The 25,000-nt window shown below is 41.8% G+C and overlaps 1 protein-coding gene across 1 annotated transcript in view; it reads left to right on the top strand.

Annotated features, from left to right (window-relative positions):
• The window catches only part of LOC306987154 (venom phosphodiesterase CdcPDE), a 51,526-nt gene that overhangs the window by 9,247 nt on the left and 17,279 nt on the right, over positions 1-25,000 (top strand). Inside the window, exons 8-14 of the mRNA XM_079591222.1 lie at positions 3,073-3,192; positions 3,517-3,626; positions 4,150-4,215; positions 4,372-4,444; positions 7,816-7,924; positions 8,142-8,264; positions 8,711-8,742. Coding sequence (XP_079447348.1) covers positions 3,073-3,192; positions 3,517-3,626; positions 4,150-4,215; positions 4,372-4,444; positions 7,816-7,924; positions 8,142-8,264; positions 8,711-8,742 — 633 coding nt within the window. The remainder of the gene's footprint in view (positions 1-3,072; positions 3,193-3,516; positions 3,627-4,149; positions 4,216-4,371; positions 4,445-7,815; positions 7,925-8,141; positions 8,265-8,710; positions 8,743-25,000) is intronic.

Genomic DNA, 25,000 nt, shown 5'->3' with positions numbered 1-25,000 from the left:
TTATCTGTGGACTCCTACAGTTCTGGAAACAAGCAGTCCTTGCATGTCAAGACGCTGTATCGTCTATAACCCCGTTGTTCTCTGCGCAGCTGTCGTGGAACCACTGTGAGCAGACTGGACAAGAAACCAGTCCTCTGTGACCTTGATGTTAGCGTACGAATGCTGGCGGATAGCACAAGCGTCCTGGCTCACCTGTCTGCTGTTCTCTGTAGTCTTTAGCTTTTCCCCTTGTTCCCTTTGTTCTTAACCTCTCTCTCTTTGATGAAAGAAAAATGGGCATCGCTAGTCAAATCACAGGACGGAGGCTTTGGCAGTTGGGCGTTCTCTGACAGGAATGGTGATCAGTGACTTAAAGGAGACGTCTGGCTGTCACCACTTCATCTTCCTCTGCCAGAGGTGGTGCGGTTACAATGGCGGACAGTAGGGGGTGTTGTGGAGTCTGTGGAGCCGGGGAGATTTCTGGCTGGACACTCATGCTCTGGAAGATCCCGAATTTGTGGATGGCAGAAATCATCATTATCATCATCATCATCATCATTATCCCCATCATCATCATCATCATCATCATCATTATCCCCGTCATCATCATCATCATCATCATCATTATCCCCATCATCATCATCATCATCATCATCATTATCCCCGTCATCATCATCATCATCATCATCATCATCATCATCATCATCATCATCACCACGTTGAGGACCACATGGGGTTTCCGGGGCAGGAGGATCTCTCAGTTGTGTGTGATGGTAAGGATGTGTGTTGATCTTGGCCGGGTTGAATGGTAATATCCCTGACCCTCGAGATCCTGCCTGGGCATGTGGTGGTGTAGCAGCTTCCTTCCAGGCCTTAGAAAACAGTGGCATGAACAAGCCGGTTCCCTCCGTGACCCTTCGTCCCTCGAGCCTCCAGTCATGTGTTAAGCGGGTGAACCGCGCTCTGTCTGCTGGCTGTAGATAGAGAGTAGTGTGAGGAGGCAGGGCACACACACAGGCGGTGTTCTGCTTCATAGTGTTTAAAAAGGGCATGTTGTAGACATGACCATCGACGAAGAGCAGGTGCGGCCGTGGATCATTTTGTGGACGGCTTTGTATAAACCACTTCCCCCATTCTGTGAATAACTCCACATTTCTCCACCCATTATCAGACTTCCTTAGGTGCGTGTTCTTGGGGGACCCAGAAAGCCAGTCGGCCCTTAGCCTCTTGCCTTTGAATATGAGGAGTGTTGGCCCCTGCCACCAGGAACATGGACAGGTCGTAGTCTCCTCTGGTAACCTCAGATCAAGGCGACCCAACCTCAGCAACCACAGTTGGCAGGAGCTGGTCCTGCTTCGGTCAGGAGTGTTCTCCAACCCCAGAACCCTGCATCTTGAGGCTGAGAGTGCCTCTGCTTTCCGGATGCTCAGGTTCTTGTTTCGTTTAAAAAAAAACCTGAAACCATTTGTAGCCAGCCTTTGCTGAATCCCCTAATACCTTTCTCCTCTGCAGACCGGTGGCCAGTTTCTGTATGTCCGGCATTCTCATGGTGCGTTCACACCGGACGCGAATCGCGCGTCAGGCGCGAGTGATTTCAATGTTAAGTCAATGCAAAGAAGCGTTACGCGCGTAAAAAATCCTTCAGCGCGAATGAGGCGTAGAGTGCGGCGCGGTAGACGCGAATACGCCTCATTTGCGCGTCAAGTTCGCGCGAATGCCGTGAATTGAGCGAATTGAGCGTCTGCCGTGTTAAGCGCGAATGATTTTATAGTGCTTTTTGTGCATTCACGAGTTTGACGCGAATTCGCGTCTGCCGCTCGAGTTGAAAATTTTTAACTTCTGTGTCAATTCGCTCCTCGTTAACCAATCAGGAGCCTGCTTGCTTCACGTGGCATAAAGTGACATAGGATGATGATCGCTCTGATGCGGGACAGTACCGCAGAGAGCGGCCGTCACCAGACGCAGCTCCTGGAGCAAATGGTGAAACTCACCAAACTGGGTGCGCCTCCGAAGGGTCTGGTGGACCCAAATACGGTGACGATGACCCCTACACCACCGTTCTGCTCTCCAGAGCAAATACAGAGCGGTGACTCTCTCGATAAATGATCGATCAACATCAGACATCTTGTAAAAAGATGGCCGCCAACGGGTTTTGAAACTTTCGCCGTCACGGCCCAGAGAGAAATTTAGTCAATTTCTCTCTTGACGCGCGAATGGACACAAAGTGGTCAAGCGTATAACTAGATGTGGCAGGCGCGAATTTGACGCGCTATTCACGTCCGGTGTGAACGCACAGTTAGGGGGAATCCACGTTTGTGCATGTAACCTGCCCCAGTTCAGCTTCATCCTCCTTGTTAATCAGTGCTTTTCTTCCTATTCTACGAGACTGAAACCATGTAAATAACCATGTTTGCCCCACCACACATTTTTGACTCAGTGAAGTTCTGTCCCACATTAGGCTGATCATGCTGTCCCGGATTTGGAAACCACATTTCCTAATGTGGGACACTAGGACATTTGATAAAAATATAAAAGATATCGTTTATACACACAAAGTTACACTATTGTTTGATGGACAAACATTTCATAAGCATATTAGGCTAAAGAGTAGCAGGATTGCTTTGTTTAAAATGTATCAAAATTGTTAAAGCTCTCTGTCACTAACCTTCGGATGGTGTTCACACAAGCTGTCTCCTGATCTCATGTCTTTGATCACATGACCCCGCAGCTTTCTCTAACCCATAGTTTCACGTCATTCATGTATTTATGGGCGACCTACAAACACTAGATCTCAGGTGTCCCACATTAGGGCAATTCACCATGTTTTTATGTTTTGTATCATATTATCAGGCTTTTATGGCTCATATAGTCTGATATAGTGAGACTCAAACTGAGCAATAATATGCTGTTTGCTGCAGATGCTGATATTTATATGATTTTCTGATGCTTGTAATGTACATCAAAGAGATCTTTATAACAGAATAGCAGAATCTGACATAAAATGCATATCAATATCTGCCAATAATATCCCTTAGTGTGTGCAGGTGATGTGTGTGTGTGTGTGATGTCAGAGGTGTGTGTTGTCCTGTGCAGGGTCTGTACGCCGAGTCACATGGGCTGGTGGATAATAACATGTACGACCCCGTGTTCGACGCCTCCTTCAGTCTGTCCAACAGCGAGAAGAGCAATCCCAGATGGTACCAGGGACAACCGGTACACACACACACACACACACACACACACACACACTAACCCGACCCCCAAACCAACCCATCACACACACACACACACACACACACACACACTAACCCGACCCCCAAACCAAACCAACCCATCACACACACACACACACACACACACACTAACCCGACCCCCAAACCAACCCATCACACAAAACGTTATGCATTTTTTACATTTAAAAAAAAATAATTGTTTAGTATGTTTTTTAAGCAATTTGAAATCACGTTCACGTTGTAATACCAGTGTAATACACATGTCACACACACACCTGTACTGACCCCTGACCTCTGACCTCAGATCTGGAACACTGCCATGTATCAGGGACTGAAAGCTGGAACGTTCTTCTGGCCGGGATCCGACGTGCCCATAAACGGGAGTTTCCCAGATCTCTACATGGATTTCGACGGGTTAGTTTGCGTGACACACACACACACATCATGCGTCCTCAGTCGGCGGTGAGTGCGTCAGATTCACTGAAAGTATAAACACACTGATCGGCTCGAGAGTCATCACAGCTGGAGCTCTGGAGGAACATTCCTGCGGAGTCACAGTTCTTTAATTACCTGCAGTGCAAACATGACGTTCCTCCTCAGTGTGTCTGTCTCGTGTCCAGCAAACACTCGCACATCAAGATGCTTTTAATACTTGAGAAGAAACATGACTGAAGATATTAGGCTTTAAAGTGCTCTAAATGAAGTGAGCTTTTTGGTTTAAAGAAGTACAAACATCTGCTGATAGGGTCAAAATAATAAACTTCAAAGTGAAAACACAGTTATTTGTCTCAGCCCTTATATTTGTACTAGTCAGTGTGTCAATATTCCAGGTCAAATCTACTGCATTCAAACACACACACGTTTAGTGTATCAGCTCAGATTTGAACCATTAATCCCCCATTACATACTGTGTGTGTGTGCGTGTGTGTGTGTGCAGTAAGGTCCCGTATGAGGAGAGGGTCTTCACTGTTCTACGGTGGCTGCAGTTGCCAGAGGATAAACGGTAAATCATCTTCATCAGTTAACTTGTCGGTTTCGCTTCATGTGTTTGTGTTCACACCAACTCCAGTACACATTAACTTCATCAACGTCATCACACTCATATTCATCGGTAGTTTGATCACTCATCTGCGTGTTTCTGCTGTTGTTGGTCCTTTAGGCCGGATTTCCTAACGCTGTACCTGGAGGAGCCTGATAGTTCTGGACACAGTTTTGGACCCGTCAGTGGAGGAGTGAGAAAACACACACACACACACACACACACACACGCACTTGTGTCTGTTCTTCCGTTAAGAAGATGAACAACTTCATCCGATGTCAGGTTCGATCTCGGAAGTTTGACTTGTTGGTCAGACTGAGCGTTTTAAGGCAAGGTCTTTCATTGAGGCTTTTGAAAGGTCTTGGCCTGATTGAACAGCTTGGCATCTGTCCTGTACTTGATGTTGATGGCAGGGTCAGTGTCCTGGAAGGCATTGCATAACATCCGGCTGAACAGTGTTGGTTTAAGCCTTGCTTCATCTGTTTGTATCTGGGAAGGGATCAGATGGGTCTCCATCATCAAGTACACAACCCTGCATGCCATCGTGGAACTGGCTACAATGCAACTTGCTCATGATCTTCCAGAGCCCCTCATGACTTAGTGTTGAATTCCTTGGTTAAATCCACGGACATGGTGTAGAGGTCAATGTTGTGTTATATCATGTCTTCTGTTCCTCGTTCGTTCCTGAAGCCACACTGGCTCTCGAGGAGTAAAGAGATGTGGGACCCCCGGGGAGGTGTGGAAAGATGAAGGACCCCTGGGGAGGTGTGGAAAGATGAAGGACCCCTGGGGAGGTGTGGACAGATGAAGGACCCCCGGGGAGGTGTGGACAGATGAAGGACACCCGGGGAGCTGTGGACAGATGAAGGACCCCTGGGGAGGTGTGGACAGATGAAGGACCCCCGGGGAGGTGTGGACAGATGAAGGACCCCGGGGAGGTGTGGACAGATGAAGGTCCCCCGGGGAGGTGAGGACAGATGAAGGACCCCCGCGGAGGTGAGGATGGATGAAGGACACCGGGGAGGTGTGGACAGATGAAGGACCCCGGGGAGGTGTGCACAGATGAAGGACCCCCGCAGAGGTGAGGATGGATGAAGGACACCGGGGAGGTGTGCACAGATGAAGGTCCCCCGGGGAGGTGTGGACAGATGAAGGACCCCCGGGGAGGTGTGCACAGATGAAGGTCCCCCGGGGAGGTGAGGACAGATGAAGGTCCCCCGGGGAGGTGTGCACAGATGAAGGTCCCCCGCGGAGGTGAGGATGGATGAAGGACACCGGGGAGGTGAGGACAGATGAAGGTCCCCCGGGGAGGTGTGGACAGATGAAGGACCCCCAGGGAGGTGTGGACAGATGAAGGTCCCCCGGGGAGGTGTGGACAGATGAAGGACCCAGGGGAGGTGAGGATGGATGAAGGACCCCGGGGAGGTGTGGACAGATGAAGGTCCCCCGGGGAGGTGAGGATGGATGAAGGACCCCGGGGAGGTGTGGACAGATGAAGGTCCCCCGGGGAGGTGAGGATGGATGAAGGACCCCGGGGAGGTGTGGACAGATGAAAGACCCCCGGGGAGGTGTGGACAGATGAAGGACCCCCGGGGAGGTGTGGACAGATGAAGGACCCCGGGGAGGTGTGGACAGATGAAGGTCCCCCGGGGAGGTGAGGATGGATGAAGGACCCCGGGGAGGTGTGGACAGATGAAAGACCCCCGGGGAGGTGTGGACAGATGAAGGACCCCCGGGGAGGTGTGGACAGATGAAGGACCCCGGGGAGGTGTGGACAGATGAAGGACCCCCGGGGAGGTGTGGACAGATGAAGGACCCCCGGGGAGGTGTGGACAGATGAAGGACCCCCGGGGAGGTGTGGACAGATGAAGGACCCCGGGGAGGTGTGGACAGATGAAGGACCCCTGGGGAGGTGTGGACAGATGAAGGACCCCCGGGGAGGTGTGGACAGATGAAGGACCCCGGGGAGGTGTGGACAGATGAAGGACCCCCGGGGAGGTGTGGACAGATGAAGGACCCCCGGGGAGGTGTGGACAGATGAAGGACCCCCGGGGAGGTGTGGACAGATGAAGGACCCCGGGGAGGTGTGGACAGATGAAGGACCCCCGGGGAGGTGTGGACAGATGAAGGACCCCCGGGGAGGTGTGGACAGATGAAGGACCCCCGGGGAGGTGTGGACAGATGAAGGACCCCCGGGGAGGTGTGGACAGATGAAGGACCCCGGGGAGGTGTGGACAGATGAAGGACCCCCGGGGAGGTGTGGACAGATGAAGGACCCCAGGGAGGTGTGGACAGATGAAAGACCCCCGGGGAGGTGTGGACAGATGAAGGACCCCAGGGAGATGTGGACAGATGAAGGACCCCCGGGGAGGTGTGGACAGATGAAGGACCCCCGGGGAGGTGTGGACAGATGAAGGACCCCCGGGGAGGTGTGGACAGATGAAGGACCCCTGGGGAGGTGTGGACAGATGAAGGACCCCCGGGGAGGTGTGGACAGATGAAGGACCCCCGGGGAGGTGTGGACAGATGAAGGACCCCTGGGGAGGTGTGGACAGATGAAGGACCCCTGGGGAGGTGAGGACAGATGAAGGACCCCCGGGGAGGTGTGGACAGATGAAGGACCCCTGGGGAGGTGTGGACAGATGAAGGACCCCTGGGGAGGTGTGGACAGATGAAGAACCCCCGGGGAGGTGTGGACAGATGAAGGACCCCTGGGGAGGTGTGGACAGATGAAGGACCCCCGGGGAGGTGTGGACAGATGAAGGACCCCTGGGGAGGTGTGGACAGATGAAGGACCCCTGGGGAGGTGTGGACAGATGAAGAACCCCCGGGGAGGTGTGGACAGATGAAGGACCCCTGGGGAGGTGTGGACAGATGAAGGACCCCGGGGAGGTGTGGACAGATGAAGGCCCCCGGGGAGGTGTGGACAGATGAAGGACCCCCGGGGAGGTGTGGACAGATGAAGGACCCCCGGGGAGGTGTGGACAGATGAAGGACCCCTGGGGAGGTGTGGACAGATGAAGGACCCCCGGGGAGGTGTGGACAGATGAAGGACCCCGGGGAGGTGTGGACAGATGAAGGACCCCGGGGAGGTGTGGACAGATGAAGGCCCCCGGGGAGGTGTGGACAGATGAAGGACCCCCGGGAAGGTGTGGACAGATGAAGGACCCCGGGGAGGTGTGGACAGATGAAGGACCCCGGGGAGGTGTGGACAGATGAAGGACCCCCGGGGAGGTGTGGACAGATGAAGGACCCCGGGGAGGTGTGGACAGATGAAGGACCCCGGGGAGGTGTGGACAGATGAAGGACCCCGGGGAGGTGTGGACAGATGAAGGACTTATGGTGAATTGTATTGAATCCAAATAGGGTCAATGATCTGAAATGGAATGATCATCAATGATCGTACCCAGAATTTTAACATAATACAAGTGTTAAGTAGTTACACACACACTGTGTTTATAATATTCCTCTCACATTACTTCCTGTCTGATATATGAAAAAACATTGTGCGTCAACACATCTGTTGACGTGTGTGTGTGTGTGTGTGTGTGTGTGTGTGTGTAGCTGATTATGGCTCTGCAGGGTGTGGACAGAGTCATCGGTCAGCTGATGAACGGCCTCAAACAACTCAACCTTCATCAGTGTGTCAACATCATCATCGTCGCAGATCACGGTAACACACACACACACACACACACGTTTAGCCGTGGAGAACCTCTCCATTTGCAAATGTGACGTGTGTGTGTGTGTGTGTGTGTGTGTGTGTGTGTGTGTGTGTGTGTGTGTGTGTGTGTGTGTGTGTGTGTGTGTGTGTGTGTGTGTGTGTGTGTGTGTGTGTGTGTGTGTGTGTGTGTGTGTGTGTGTGTGTGTGTGTGTGTGTGTGTTTGCAGGTATGGAGGAGACCAGCTGTGAGCGTAAAGAAGCTCTTCAGGATTTCGTTGGTGATGTTGATCATCTGTTTGTCAGTGAGGGTCCATTTGGGCGAATCAGAGCAAAAGACAAAACACACACCTGTAAGTCTAACACACACCTGTAAGTCAAACACACACCTGTAAGTCTAACACACAGCTGTAAGTCTAACACACAGCTGTAAGTCTAACACACAGCTGTAAGTCTAACACACAGCTGTAAGTCTAACACACACCTGTAAGTCTAACACACACCTGTAAGTCTAACACACACCTATAAGTCTAACACACACCTGTAAGTCTAACACACAGTTCAGAACTGAAAAAAGTTTTTCACACAGAAATTGCTAGTAATTTTCACAATTAATTATAAAGAAAATCTAAAGAAATCACTCAGAATCTGCTAGTAAATCTCACAATTAATTACAGAGACATGGAAAGTGACACATTAAATTAGTAATTTTGATGACTTTTGATGATTGAATTTTCTTGTAAAACTTATTCAAATAAAGTTTTTTTAATCAGTGTGTGTGTGTGTGTGTGTTTGACAGTGGACGCGGCTGCGCTCGTGGCAAACATGTCGGTAAGTGTCACTGTAATATTTCCTGCTGTTTTTAATAATTCAGATGTAATCTCATCATGTTGCATGTTTAATTCAGCGAGTGTCGTACATTCATCATCTCAGACATAAATACATAAATCATCTCAGATATATATACAGCTATTTTGCATTTTCAATTATTTTAAATGTAATTCGTATAAGTCAAGATTATTTATATAGCGATTTATACACACAGATTGTTTAAAAACAGATCAACAGTTATAACCCCACATGTATATTTTATAGCATAAAATACATTGTTTTCACAAATATACTTAAAAGACAAATGTGTGTGTGCGCTTTACACGCTGTGAACTTCTGAACACAGCTGGAGAATGAACATGTTTCAGTGTGTGTGTGTGTGTGACAACATCCCACATAGTCAAACATCTGTGTTTTGTAGCGTGCTGAATCTGCAGGTGTGTGTGTGTGTGTGTGTTGCAGTGTAAGCGTCCTCAGCAGCAGATCAAGCCGTATCTGAAACACGTGTGTGTGTGTGTGTGTGTGGCTTGGTTTATTATACATTGTGGGAACCAAATGTCCCCACAAGGATAGTAAAACCTGAGATCACCTCCATTGTGGGGACCAGCCAGCGGTCCATGAGGGGAACGGGTTAATAAACATACTAAATTATATATTTTTGAAAATGTAAAAATGCAGAATGTCTCCTGTGATGGGCAGGTTTAGGGATAGGGGCAGTGTAAGTGTGTGTGTGTGTGTGTGTGTGTGTGTGTGTGTGTGTGTGTGTGTGTGTGTGTGTGATGGGCAGGTTTAGGGATAGGGGCAGTGTAAGTGTGTGTGTGTGTGTGTGTGTGTGTGTGTGTGTGTGTGTGTGTGTGTGTGTGTGTGTGTGATGGGCAGGTTTAGGGATAGGGGCAGTGTAAGTGTGTGTGTGTGTGTGTGTGTGTGTGTGTGTGTGTGTGTGATGGGCAGGTTTAGGGATGGGGCAGTGTAAGTGTGTGTGTGTGTGTGTGTGTGTGTGTGTGTGTGATGGGCAGGTTTAGGGATAGGGGCAGTGTAAGTGTGTGTGTGTGTGATGGGCAGGTTTAGGGATAGGGGCAGTGTAAGTGTGTGTGTGTGTGATGGGCAGGTTTAGGGATAGGGGCAGTGTAAGTGTGTGTGTGTGTGATGGGCAGGTTTAGGGATAGGGGCAGTGTAAGTGTGTGTGTGTGTGTGATGGGCAGGTTTAGGGATAGGGGCAGTGTAAGTGTGTGTGTGTGTGATGGGTAGGTTTAGGGATAGGGGCAGTGTAAGGCAAGGCAAGGCAAGGCAAGTTTATTTATATAGCACATTTCATACACAGTGGTAATTCAAAGTGCTTTACATAGAAGAAATAAAAATAAAAATAATTACATAGATAATAAAAGAAATAAGAATAATTAAAACAGTTTAGAAAATAAAATACAGTGCAAACAGTCGGACGAACAGTGGCACAGTGCTCATTCAGTAAATGCAAAGCTAAACAGTGGTAATTCAAAGTGCTTTACATAGAAGAAATTAAAATAATCAAAAGAAATAAGAATAATTAAAACCGTGTCTGAGATGGAAGTGATTGAGCAGGTTTGCGGTGCCACTGGACCTACAATCCAGGGACGTCCTCTGCTGGGGTGGTGTACCACACCAGTATTGCCCAAAGGGGCCCCACAGAGCACGTTTCACTTTTGCTGTTTTAAACTAACAGCGAACCTCTATACTCTCCATAGTATAGCTAATCTTCACTCGCCTCGTCGGAGTGAAGCTCTCCCGTTCCCCTTCAAAATCTCTTCCAATCAGACAGCCCTAAAAATTAATAAAATCTTCCTGAATCACAGTTTGGAAAATAAAATAAAAAAATAAAATACAGTGCAAACAGTCGGACGTATTTTATATCGACCGGTAGCTATTATAGATCTTTCTTTTAAAAGGATCTTCTTACAACTTACATGCATCAACTTTCTTTTCTCTTTCAATCTTCTTACCATCTATCAACTTTCTATTCTCTTTCAACACACACTGAAAGGGGATAGAATATACAGTTTGTACAGTATAAAAACCATTACGCCTATGGAATGTCCCCACAAGGATAGAAATGAAAAACTGTGTGTGTGTGTGTGTGTGTGTGTGTGTGTGTGTTGCAGTGTAAGCGTCCTCAGCAGCAGATCAAGCCGTATCTGAAACACGTGTGTGTGTGTGTGTGTGTGTTGCAGTGTAAGCGTCCTCAGCAGCAGATCAAGCCGTATCTGAAACACGTGCGTGTGTGTGTGTGTGTGTGTGTGTGTGTGTGTGTGTGTTGCAGTGTATATGGCGCTCGCTTTGTGTCATTCCTTTCCTAACCAAGCTTAAAGACGTGTTAACGTGCGTGTGATATGCGTGTGGAGAACGTCTGCCCGTCTGCACGTCTGCACGTCTGCCCGTCTGCACGTCTGCCCGTCTGAACGCAATACTTAACATGCCTTTGGTTAATATAAAAATAGCGCACGTATTTTTATGCAGCTACATGTGTGATGGACTTTTCTTATTTGAGACACTGTTCAAACAGTGTGGGCTAGTAGAATTTTCAACAGAGAAAATAACATTAATAGCTATTTAACATAGGCTAGGTCTTAGAGCCTATATCTTTATCCTCGAACAATATTAAGAAAATACTATTTAGGTTTGTATACATAAAAAAATCAACGAATGTCAACAGTAAAAAGATTTGAATGTATTTTACAATATAAATTATGCACGATCATGCATGGGAATAAGATAGACTAGGCTACAATAATAATAAAAAGCTCTATGAGTGGATGCATACGCTACTTAACTATTTCTATGTTATAAAAAATCGCTCTATGAACTTCTAGCAAGCTCATTTATTTTAAACCGAGTTGTAAATGCCGAAATGAAAGGAGGCTAAATAAATATGAAACTACCAAATATAAATATAAAATCGCCAGTAGATGGCGCCAAGACCCTGCTCTATTGAGATGACTGGTTAATGTTCAACCTATTCATTTTAACATATATTCAAATAAAAAACAGTTATATTAATGTGTAATATTACTTCACAATATTACTGTTTTTTGTTTTAAAAAACGCAGGCTTGGACACAACTACTCCTTTTAGACAATGATTTCCTAATTATTATTTTTTTTTAAGCTAAAAACTGCTCATTACACAGAAACATTCAAACAAATATTTACAAATTTGTGTTTTACTTGTAATTTTTCCTCAACTTTGTGTCTCAGTTGGCAATTAATTTTCATTACATTTAAATATATATATTTCTGTTCCCCAGAAGTGAAACATTATGTGAATTTAAAGTGGCTGCGTTATAAATAGATATACGGGTTTGCATTTCACTAATGAAGGGGAATGTAAAGCATTAAATCATCCAGGTCTCTGAAACCGCTCAGAGGAGCATCTCATGAAGCTTCATTGCAAGCATATATTGACCGAGCACAACTCAGTGTTACACATTTAGATAATGGAAGAACAACACGGAAACACACAGGGTCAACAGCCGGGAAGAAGAGGAGGAAGAAGAGGAAGAGGAGGAAGAGGAAGAGGAGGAGTAAGGATGTGGAAGGGTACGGAGGCAAAGCAGTGGAAGAGGTCAAGATTGTGGACATGTTTATAATGAAATAAGGGCCACTATTGCAGACCATGTTCTCAATCATGACCTTACAATGACTGAGGTGGTCAACGGTGCAGCCGGATGTTGGGAGAACAGTGTCTTCAGTCATTCAAACATTTGTAGACAGAACTGGGGTGTAATCAGACACTATTTTCTGCTGTATACTTACTCTATTACAGTTCTCCACTTGCATTTTACATTATACAGTAAATATGCTTTATAGAGACAATGTAACACACACACATATACAGAGTGTGTGTGTACAGGGATGTAGTGGAGGCTAAACGCACGTAAACGCCGTTTGCGCACCTCCCAAAAAGGAATATTTCGGTTTTTGCGCATTTACCGTCACCTGACTTGGAAGACGCGGTGTGTTTGGGGTCCGTGTACGCAAAAATAATTAAATAATTATCATCATTATTATAAAATGTATTAGGCTACATATTTAGAGACGCTTTTATGCAAAAAAGGAACAAAGCAATTCGTCAAATGTCATTCATAATATGGGTCAGACTATAATAATAAGATTATCACAAATAAACACAAGATTTTGACGCATATCCAACGGTTTGTGTGGAGCGGAGTGTGAGCGCGCACTGCATGGCACGGAGCCGCGGACGCGAACACTTGCATTTTCCTATCAACAGTGGAAACAACTGAAAATAGCCTACTCTTATCATTTCTGGTCATACAGAAAATAATAATACATTATTCGTAACTACTTTTATTTGTGTAAACTCACAATAACAAGAAAGCGAAGTGCTTTTGTCAAATAAAATAAAACAATCAGGCGCGCATGATCTCCGTGAACTGGAGCGCGAGAACTGAAACTAAACATAGCCTATGTAGCTAAAGCTTGAAATGTCCACTTTAAAACGAACAAATTAGATTTGAATCGAAAGCTAATACCTTCTGATTATGTAATGCGTATGAAAGGAGCATTTCTCTCTAAAGGCGCACCCACTTAACAGCGGAGATGGAGATATGTTTTTAGCCGACACTGATTTAGAAAACAATAGTTTATTAATAAACAATTAAAATGCCTCGTTATTTTTTCAGACACATTTATTATCATACGCCTATAAATCACCTTTCTGTAGGCTGTGGTTCCAGAGATATATGTGGCTCTTCTCATTCAGCACTGCGGGAAAAATATAATTTCCAGGTTCTAATTTTGTCCTAGAGAAAAAGTAAAAATCCATATTAATTTGTGAATATTTTAAATGTTTAATAAAGGGGCAATAAGTCATAAACAAAAATTCGTCTATATGTATTTTTTTGCGCAGCATTTGGTGTAGCCTATAGTTCAAATTAAGATTCTGTTGTTTAACTTTGCGCTTTAAAAATACAAGCGTTTTCGTTTTGCACAAGTGCATTGCATTGGAAGCCCTGGATATAAGCCTCCCTCTCTATCTCTCTTAAATATTTTTGTTCTCTCTGTTTTGCCATTTAATAAACTTTATACATTTTAATTGAATAGTGATTGTGTGACCTATGATGAGGGAACAACCAGTGATACCCTCCGTAATGATAGCCTAGCGATGTCATCAGGATATATACTGTATATGAATGTATATGTATTGTGATTTAAAGAATATAAATATAAATCGTAGCCATAGTTTAAATCTGAAAATACTGAACACTTTATTATTGACAACATGACGAAGCATTTTGACTATCTTGTTTGTGAACAATGACACAAGGACTATTCATTCTGATGGCACTAGTATGTTCATTCACATAAATACTGACTTTTGAGAGATGAACTAGGGATTTTGAGCAGGTTTACTTCCATTGTGTGGTGCTGCTAGTATGAATTATTTTTTTAGATGCATTTACTGGTTTAAAAATCTTAAGGATGATTCAAAAATGTACCAAAGTGACTGAGAAAAACTGCAAAAGTACATTCAGGGGAATAAGTTCACAGTTAATATCAATTTCAGGCTAAAACCAATGCAGAGCCTAGCTCCAAGTCAATGAACATTTGTAAACTAATACATTATTAGATCGTATAGCAGACGTGCAGACGGGCAGACGTGCAGACGGGCAGACGGGCAGACGTGCAGACGTGCAGACGTTCTCCACACGTTAACTTCTAACCTGACGCCGCCGTGTATGGCGTTCCGATATGGCGTTCCGATCGGTTCTTTAATATGACTTTGCAGCACGCACTCGTCTCAATGAACGTGACGTCTGCGTCTGCCGAACGTGACGTCTGCGTCTGCAGAACGTCTCGTCTGCGTCTGCCACATCACTCGTTCGTCTGCCGAACGTCTCGTCTGCGTCTTCCGAACGTCTCGTCTGCGTCTTCCGAACGTCTCGTCTGCGTTTGCCACATCACTCGTTCGTCTCGTCTGCGTCTGCTGGTTTCCAGCACATTCCACACACTTATTCGTTCTTTATTATTTTTCCCCACTTATCTTCAATTGTATTTTATTAGCAATTAAGTGATTTTACCTTGCTTATGTATAGCTTTTTATTCCAAATAGTAAATATTAATTTACACAAATGATCATGTTAAAATTTGTGTTTGCCATTGTTTCTTGTCAACATATCCACAGATAGCCTACTTATGAATAAATCATAAAAAAGCATGTATGTAGCCTAGCCTACTATTCACCACTAGGAGTCTCTTGACCAATACAAAAGAACGTAGTTGTAAACATTTGGGCTGATTTAACTAACATATATAATATTTGTAATGTTTAATTTTAGAGTTGTAATATTTAGTTTTAGATTTTCGCCGAAGTTTGATTGACAGGCGGTCTGACAGTTATCATCAGAATTATACTTAAAAACAGATAGGCCTACACCTCAAGAGAAATGCGAGCACAGTTCATTATTATTATTTAGCCTAAATGTCTTTGCTTATACTAATAATAATAATAATTAGCCTATAATTTATATTATCAGCCCAAGGCTACATATTTAGCTAGATTGGCCCACAGCTTTTATCCCAGTTGCAGTGAGACTGTTGAACGAGCATTCCTCCTATTTATACCCAGCCCGCCACACACACCACAATACTCTCTATACACAACTTTAATAGTTGGGAATGCATTGCTGTACTATTTACTACATCTCACATATTGTTTATACGGACATTAATTGTTATGTCCCTGACGACTGGTGATATAACGGATTGCACTTTATCGACTTTTTATTGCACTTATAGCCTATTGTAGGATTATCTGATGTTATTTCGTTGTTATTTATAAGAATGACAAAAAATACAAATAAATAAAGAACAAACAATATTTAGAAGACACTTTTATCCAAAAAAGGAACAAAGCAATTGGTCAAATGTCAGTCTTAATAAAGGTTAGACAATATTAATACAGGGTTTTATTTGATTATCACAAACAAACACGAGATTTTGACGCATATCCAAGGGTTTGTGCGGAGTGGAGCGCGCACTGCATGGCACGGAGGCGCGGGCGCGAACACTTGTATTTTCCAATCAACAGTGGAAAGTAAACAACTTAAAATAGGCCTACTTAAAAAAAAAAAATATGGTTATACAGAAAATAAAATAAAACAATCAGGCGCGCTTTCATGATCTCCGTGAACATTAGCGCGTCTCAAAAATGAACTGAAACAAAATAAAGCTTGAAATGTCCACTTTTAAACGAACAAATTCGAATCGAAAGCAAATACTGTCTGATTATGTAATCCGTGAATGGTGCATTTCTATAAAGGCGCATCTGCTTAACAGCGGAGATGGAGATGTGTTTGCAGCCGACACTGATTTACAAAATAGGCATAGGCTACTTGTTTATTAATAAAAAAACAATTCAAATGCCTCGTTATTTTTTCAGACACATTTAGTATCATTAGCCTATAAACCACCTATAAATCACCTCTCTGTATGGTTCCAGAGATGGCTATTCTCATTCAGCACTGCGGGGAAAATAAATGTGGCATTAGAAAACCAGTAAAATAAAAAAAATAAAAAAATCCATATTATTTTGTGAATATTTTAAATGTTTAATACGGGTTATTAATCCGTGGGCATTAAACCGAGGGAACAGTTTGAGAATTCGTGAGAACGGTTTATAAACGGATTATATAAAAAATAAAAATAGTATTTTTCAATTCTATTCTTCTATTTAAAGGATATACAGAAACAGTGGTTGTGCGATCGAGTTGTCTGTTTTCTAGTTTAGTGCTGTAGCCTATAGGCCTTTTAAAACTATAAAAAAAATTAAAAACACAATAACAACCCCAACAATAAGCTATAAAAATGAAATAGCCTATATCAATTTTGTTTCTTCATATTTCTATCTTTGTAGGGGCATTTGGCCCTCAAAATGTGGGTTAAACAAGAACACACACACACACACACAATATCCTATATATAAATATCCTATAAATCACAGACGCAGACGTCACGTTATAAGGCAGACGCAAGTGAGACGAGTGCATGTTGCAAAGTCATATTAAAGAACCGATCGCAATCGCTGGCGCACTGCACTGAGCAGTGCTGAGTAGCGTGTGCAGTGCGTGTTAGAGAAAATTATAATAAATGACTTCACTGCCACACGTGAATGACGCGTAACGTCTGACTTGACACTTCACTGCTACGCGTGATTTACGTGACGTCAGCGTGACGTCTGCGTGACGTCTGCGTCACGTCTGCGTCTTAAAATTAATGGAATAAATAGCAGAATAAAAAAAAAATTAAGACGTTGAGTGAGACGTTCATTGAGACGAGTGCGTGCTGCAAAGTCATATTAAAGAACCGATCGGAACGCCATATTCCGATCGGTTCTTTAATATGACTTTGCAGCACGCACTCGTCTCAATGAACGTCTCACTCAACGTCTTAAAAATTTTTTTATTCTGCTATTTATTCCATTCATTTTAAGACGCAGACGTGACGCAGACGTCACGCAGACGTCACGCTGACGTCACGTAAATCACGCGTAGCAGTGAAGTGTCAAGTCAGACGTTACACGTCATTCACGTGTGGCAGTGAAGTCATTTATTATAATTTTCTCTAACACGCACTGCACACGCTACTCAGCACTGCTCAGTGCAGTGCGCCAGCGATTGCGATCGGTTCTTTAATATGACTTTGCAACATGCACTCGTCTCACTTGCGTCTGCCTTATAACGTGACGTCTGCGTCTGTGATTTATATATAGGATAGTGTGTGTGTGTGTGTGTGTGTGTGTGTGTGTGTGTGTGTGTGTGTGTGTGTGTGTGTGTGTGTGTGTGTGTGTGTGTGTGTGTGTGTTCTTGTTTAACCCACATTTTGAGGGCGAAATGCCCCCACAAAGATAGAAATATGAAGAAACAAAATTGATATAGGCTATTTCATTTTTATAGCTTATTGTTGGGGTTGTTATTGTGTTTTTAATTTTTTTATAGTTTTAAAAGGCCTAGGCTACAGCACTAAACTGGAAAACAGACAACTCGATCGCACAACCACTGTTTCTGTAGATCATTTAAATAGAAGAATAGAATTGAAAAATACTATTTTTATTTTTTATATAATCCGTTTATAAACCGTTCTTACGAATTCTCAAACTGTTCCCTCGGTTTAACAAATCTTGCCCACGGATTAATAACCCGTATTAAACATTTAAAATATTCACAAATTAATATGGATTTTTTTTTTTTTTTTTTTTTTTTTTTTTTTTTTTGATTTTACTGGTTTTCTAATGCAAAATGTATTTTCCCCGCAGTGCTGAATGAGAATAGCCATCTCTGGAACCATACAGAGAGGTGATTTATAGGTGGTTTATAGGCAAATGATAGGCTACTAAATGTGTCTGAAAAAATAACGAGGCATTTTAATTGTTTTTATTAATAAACTATTAATAAAAATAGCTGCAAACATATCTCCATCTCCGCTGTAAAGCAGATGCGGCTCTAGATAAAAATTCATACGGATTACATAATCAGACAGTATCTGCTTTCGATTCGAATTTGTTCGTTTAAAAGTGGACATTTCAAGCTTTATTTTGTTTCAGTTCATTTTTTAGACTCATTCCAGTTCAGGGAGATCATGAAAGCGCGCCTGATTGTTTTATTTTACGAAATCAAAACGTTTTCTTGTTATTGTGAGTTTACTAAAAAAAAAAGTAGTTGCGAATGGTGTATTATTATTTTCTGTATGACCATAAATTATGAGTATTTTAAGTTGTTTCCTGTTGATAGGAAAATACAAGTGTTCGCGCCCGCGCCTCCGTGCGCGCGCTCCACTCCGCAGAAACCATTGGATATATGCGTCAAAATCTTGTTTATTTGTGATAATCAAATAAAACCCTGTATTATTATTGTTTGTTCTTTATTTATTTATTTTTTGTCATTGTTATAAATCACACCGAAATAACATCAGAGAATCCTACAATATGTGCAATAAAAAGTCGATAAAGTGCAATCCGTTGTATCACAGTCCACTGGGACATAATTATTGTCCGTATAAACAATAATAGACAGTAATATGTTTATCATAAAATAAGTTATGAATGTTTTATTTTTATATCTATGAACTTTTACAGTTTTGGAAATGTTTGTTATTTTTTTATGTTGTTTTTTTTTTCGGATTTGTGGCCCGTCCTCACTTTAGAAGAACAACAAGCGGTTGTTAATTATTGTATATTGTTTTATTGTGTATTAAGTGGAATAGGCCTACTTCAAATTGTCATGCTTAAAGTGATTCTCAATTGTAGCGGGTATGAGGTGAGGCGGCCCTTCAAATAAATAATATACATGATCATTTGCGTAAATTAATATTTACTATTTGGAATAAAAAGCTATACGTAAGCAAGGTAAAATCACTTAATTGCTAATAAAATACAATTGAAGATCAGTGGGGAAAAATAATAAAGAACGAATAAGTGTGTGGAATGTGCTGGAAACCACCTTGCCGCAGACGCAGACGAGACGTTCGGCAGACGCAGACGTCACGTTCTGCACACGAACGAGTGATGTGGCAGACGCAGACGAGACGTTCTGCAGACGCAGACGAGACGTTCGGCAGACGCAGACGTCACGTTCATTGAGACGAGTGCGTGCTGCAAAGTCATATTAAAGTATGGCGTTCCGATCGGTTCTTTAATATGACTTTGCAGCACGCACTCGTCTCAATGAACGTCTCACTCAACGTCTTAATTTTTTTTTTATTCTGCTATTTATTCCATTCATTTTAAGACGCAGACGTGACGCAGACGTCACGCTGACGTCACGCTGACGTCACGTAAATCACGCGTAGCAGTGAAGTGTCAAGTCAGACGTTACACGTCATTCACGTGTGGCAGTGAAGTCATTTATTATAATTTTCTCTAACACGCACTGCACACGCTACTCAGCACTGCTCAGTGCAGTGCGCCAGCGATTGCGATCGGTTCTTTAATATGACTTTGCAACATGCACTCGTCTCACTTGCGTCTGCCTTATAACGTGACGTCTGCGTCTGTGATTTATAGGATATTTATATATAGGATATTGTGTGTGTGTGTGTGTGTGTGTTCTTGTTTAACCCACATTTTGAGGGCCAAATGCCCCTACAAAGATAGAAATATGAAGAAACAAAATTGATATAGGCTATTTCATTTTTATAGCTTATTGTTGGGGTTTATAGTTTTAAAAGGCCTATAGGCTACAGCACTAAACTAGAAAACAGACAACTCGATCGCACAACCACTGTTTCTGTAGATCCTTTAAATAGAAGAATAGAATTGAAAAATACTATTTTTATTTTTTATATAATCCGTTTATAAACCGTTCTCACGAATTCTCAAACTGTTCCCTCGGTTTAACAAATCGTGCCCACGGATAAATAACCCGTATTAAACATTTAAAATATTCACAAATTAATATGGATTTTTTTATTCTTTTTATTTTACTGGTTTTCTAATGCCACATTTATTTTCCCCGCAGTGCTGAATGAGAATAGCCATCTCTGGAACCATACAGAGAGGTGATTTATAGGTGGTTTATAGGCTAATGATACTAAATGTGTCTGAAAAAATAACGAGGCATTTGAATTGTTTTTTATTAATAAACAAGTAGCCTATGCCTATTTTGTAAATCAGTGTCGGCTGCAAACACATCTCCATCTCCGCTGTAAAGCAGATGCGCCTTTATAGAAATGCACCATTCACGGATTACATAATCAGACAGTATTTGCTTTCGATTCGAATTTGTTCGTTTAAAAGTGGACATTTCAAGCTTTATTTTGTTTCAGGTCATTTTTGAGACGCGCTCATGTTCACGGAGATCATGAAAGCGTGCCTGATTGTTTTATTTTATTTTCTGTATGACCATAAATTATGAGTATTTTAAGTTGTTTACTTTCCACTGTTGATAGGAAAATACAAGTTCGCGCCCGCGCCTCCGTGCCATGCAGTGCGCGCTCCACTCCGCACAAACCCTTGGATATGCGTCAAAATCTCGAGTTTGTTTGTGATAATCAAATAAAACCCTGTATTATTATTGTCTAACCTTTATTATGACTGACATTTGACCAATTGCTTTGTTCCTTTTTTTGGATAAAAGCGTCTTCTAAATATTGTTTGTTCTTTATTTATTTGTATTTTTTGTCATTCTTATAAATAACAACGAAATAACATCAGATAATCCTACAATATAAGTGCAATAAAAAGTCGATAGGCTAAAGTGCAATCCGTTATATCACCAGTCGACAGGGACATAACAATTAATGTCCGTATAAACAATATGTGAGATGTAGTAAATAGTAGGCTACAGCAATGCATTCCCAACTATTAAAGTTGTGTATAGAGATTATTGTGGTGTGTGTGGCGGGCTGGGTATAAATAGGAGGAATGCTCGTTCAACAGTCTCACTGCAACTGGGATAAAAGCTGTGGGCCAATCTAGCTAAATATGTAGCCTTGGGCTGATAATATTAATTATAGGCTAATTATTATTATTATTAGTATAAGCAAAGACATTTAGGCTAAATAATAATAATGAACTGTGCTCGCATTTCTCCTGAGGTGCAGACCTATCTGTTTTTAAGTATAATTCTGATGATAACTGTCAGACCGCCTGTCAATCAAACTTCGGCGAAAATCTAAAACTAAATATTACAACTCTAAAATTAAACATTACAAATATTATATATGTTAGTTAAATCAGCCCAAATGTTTACAACTACGTTCTTTTGTATTGGTCAAGAGACTCCTAGTGGTGAATAGTAGGCTACATACATGCTTTTTTATGATTTATTCATAAGTAGGCTATCTGTGGATATGTTGACAAGAAACAATGGCAAACACAAATTTTAACATGATCATTTGTGTAAATTAATATTTACTATTTGGAATAAAAAGCTATAGCCTATATAAGCAAGGTAAAATCACTTAATTGCTAATAAAATACAATTGAAGATAAGTGGGGAAAAATAATAAAGAACGAATAAGTGTGTGGAATGTGCTGGAAACCAGCAGACGCAGACGAGACGAACGAGTGATGTGGCAGACGCAGACGAGACGTTCGGAAGACGCAGACGAGACGTTCGGCAGACGAACGAGTGATGTGGCAGACGCAGACGAGTATGGCAAGCCAAAGTGTTCACAAACGCCTGGCCAGGCGTCCGATTGCACATTGACACGTCAAAAGCGGGCGTTCGACAGCCAAACGCGCGTCAAAAGCGCGCGTTTTTGCCATAAAAGCGCGCGTTCTCGACGTGCGCTTTGTGCACACAAAAAAACGCGCGTCAGAAGCGCGCGTTTTTCGCATCAAAGCGCGCGTCAGGAACGCGCGTTTGGCTGTCAAGACGCACGCTTTTGACGTGCGCTTTGGGGTCACCGAAAACGCACGCTTTTGACGCGCGTCTATCGTAACAAAAATGGGCGTTGAAAACGTGTGTTTTGACTAGGACAAAACGCACGCTTTTGACGTGTAAACAGTTAACACAAAAAGGCAGTACAAAACGTGTGTGTAGTTTCCAACCAGGCGAAAAGGACGCGTGACATACGAGTTAAAATCAGTTTGAACGGGTCAGTCAGTGTCATTGGCTGCTGAAGGCTTGGGTCTAACCATTTCTCTGGGTTTAGGGGGGTTTAGCTACTGTTCATAGACCACCACCATTTAACATGCCATAGATCAGGTTATTCAGCCGATCTATTTTGTCCTTTTTTTGTAGAACTTATAGAAATAATATATTTAAATTGCAGTTTAATTAACATTTAGATAAAAAATAAAATTGCCTTGTTTTTCTTCGCTCATGCCTTTGTTCCAATGTTTGTCCCTATGCTCATGCCTTTGTCCCAAAACATTTTCAACCCTAAAACTTCAAGAAAATCCATGCTAAATATCTGGACAAGTTCTGGGCCAGATTTTAGGTTGATGTCTCAATAAATGAGCTTTAGGAAAGATTGTATTGTGCGCAGTACCAACATTTTCCACTAGATGACATCCAGACTCCACCGATGAGATCTACGACTTCCATGTATGGTTTTTAGTGATCTGAACCTTATATTTCCATACTATTCCAAATATGTATGAAGTAGACATCCTATTTAGAAATAGTTAGGGCAGTAATGTTAATATTTGATTCAAATTCAATCTCTAAAACACATATAAAATGTACGGAAAGAATCAAAGCCCGAGTTACAGTTTGCCTCCACATCACAAATGAAGAATCTATTGGTATTTATCTACTGCTGTCATTTCTTTTGATAATTACTTGTTTGGGGTGCTCCATTTTTAATTTAATTTAATTTTAATTCTGTAATGGTAATGCATGTACAGTATTTTTAATGTACAGTGTGTCATATTACACCTCTTTAGATGCTTTCTTCAGTCTAAAAATTATTTAATCAAGTAAGAATATTCAAATATACAGAAATACAATCCAGATATACATCAAAATAACTTGAAGGTTGCAAAAAGTAATGCAAGAATGATATAATGTAATTTCAGAACCGTTCTGAGATAGTATTTTTCATGTTGTGTATGTTGACATTTAGTAGGCTACACTAGGATTGCCCAAATAATTCACATTTAACTTTTTAATGTTAACAAATGTATAGGTAATGCAATAACTGTGTGCTTTGCAGCTCTCTCTCTCTTTACCCTACTGAACAGGGTCTTACTAGGTGTTCCACAGCAAAGCCCTCCTGCTCTTGTTCTATATTATATACAGTTGTTTTTCACTTCTATGCTGCAAGACTGAGCTCCACAGAGAAGGTTTGTTTCTGTTCCTCTGCCTACTAATGCAAACAAGACAAAAATGTTTGATGAGTCACAAAATAAAACAACTAAATTGTGTTAAACAACAAAACATCCCTTATGTACAGTTTATAATTTGTGTGTGTGTGTGTGTGTGTGTGTGTGTGTGTGTGTGTGTGTGTGTGTGTGTGTGTGTGTGTGTGTGTGTGTGTGTGTGTGTGTGTGTGTGTGTGTGTGTGTAATTTAGGATGGGTAATTAGTTTGCTTCTGTTCATCTTAACTCAGAACTTCAAAATGAAGTTTTGTTGTTTCAGATTTCGTGAAACTCAACTTGTATATTTGGCCTTATGCCTAAAGCATAATTGCACTGATTACTGGCAACATTGTCCATTTGTATTGTATCAATTCTACAGCAAACCAGAAATTATAAAATAATAAAACAATTAGACAAAGTGGATAACATGTTATAATCTTACAGTGGATACAAATTATCAATACTATTCACACAATTCAAAGAATAAATATCTGAATTTATGATTTATAAAAATGTCTTTAACCTCTATTTTTAAGACTGCCCCTCCCCGACACCCGTGGGACACTTGCTATTCTACATTATAACATGACTATAACACGCGCTTTTACTCTCTCCGTACATTTTTGGGTTTTAGAGGTTTAATTGAAAGCAAATATTAACATACTGCCCTAACTATTAGGATATCTACTTCATAAATATTTGGAATATTATGAAAACATAAGGTTCAGATCACTAAAAACATATATGGAAATCAAAGGGTCATCGGTGGTGTCTGGATGTCATCTAGTGGAAAATGTTGGTACTGCACACAAATATTTTTTCCTAAAGCTCATTTATTGAGACATCAGCCTACAATCTGGCCCAGAACTTGTTCAGATATTTAGCATGGGTTTTCTTGAAGTTTTAGAGTTGAAAATGTATTGTAAATATATATATATATATATATATATATATATATATATATATATATATATATATATATATATATATATTATGTAATACAACAATATGTATTTTATTTATTTTTTTACAATTTTCATAGACTTCTATAACCTTTTTTAAACTTTACTTTTACAACTTTGTTTTTTATTTATTTAATAATCTGAGAAGTGTACCCTTTTAGTACCCTGATGGTTCGCATTGTGTAAGTAGTGTTAACAAATACAACTTTTTATTTTAATCATTAGTAAACGTTGAAATTAACATGAGCAAAAATCAATAAATGTTGTAGAAGTGCAGTTTTCTTTTTTTACCTAAATGATAACTATACTGGAATAACATTAACTCACCAATTATAATCCTCTACTCTGTCAAATTTGCCATCGATAATGTCATGCTGTTTAGCTTGGGTTTAATGACAATACAAGAGACATAAACCACATAGGGACAAAGGCATGAGCGAAGAAAAACAAGGCAATTTTATTTTTATCTAAATGTTGATAAAACTGCAATTTAAATATA

Source organism: Phoxinus phoxinus, assembly GCF_949152265.1.
Source record: "Phoxinus phoxinus genome assembly, chromosome: 19".
In the NCBI taxonomy this organism is placed as follows: Eukaryota; Metazoa; Chordata; class Actinopteri; order Cypriniformes; family Leuciscidae; genus Phoxinus; species Phoxinus phoxinus.
This window is presented reverse-complemented; position numbering and strand designations above follow the sequence as displayed.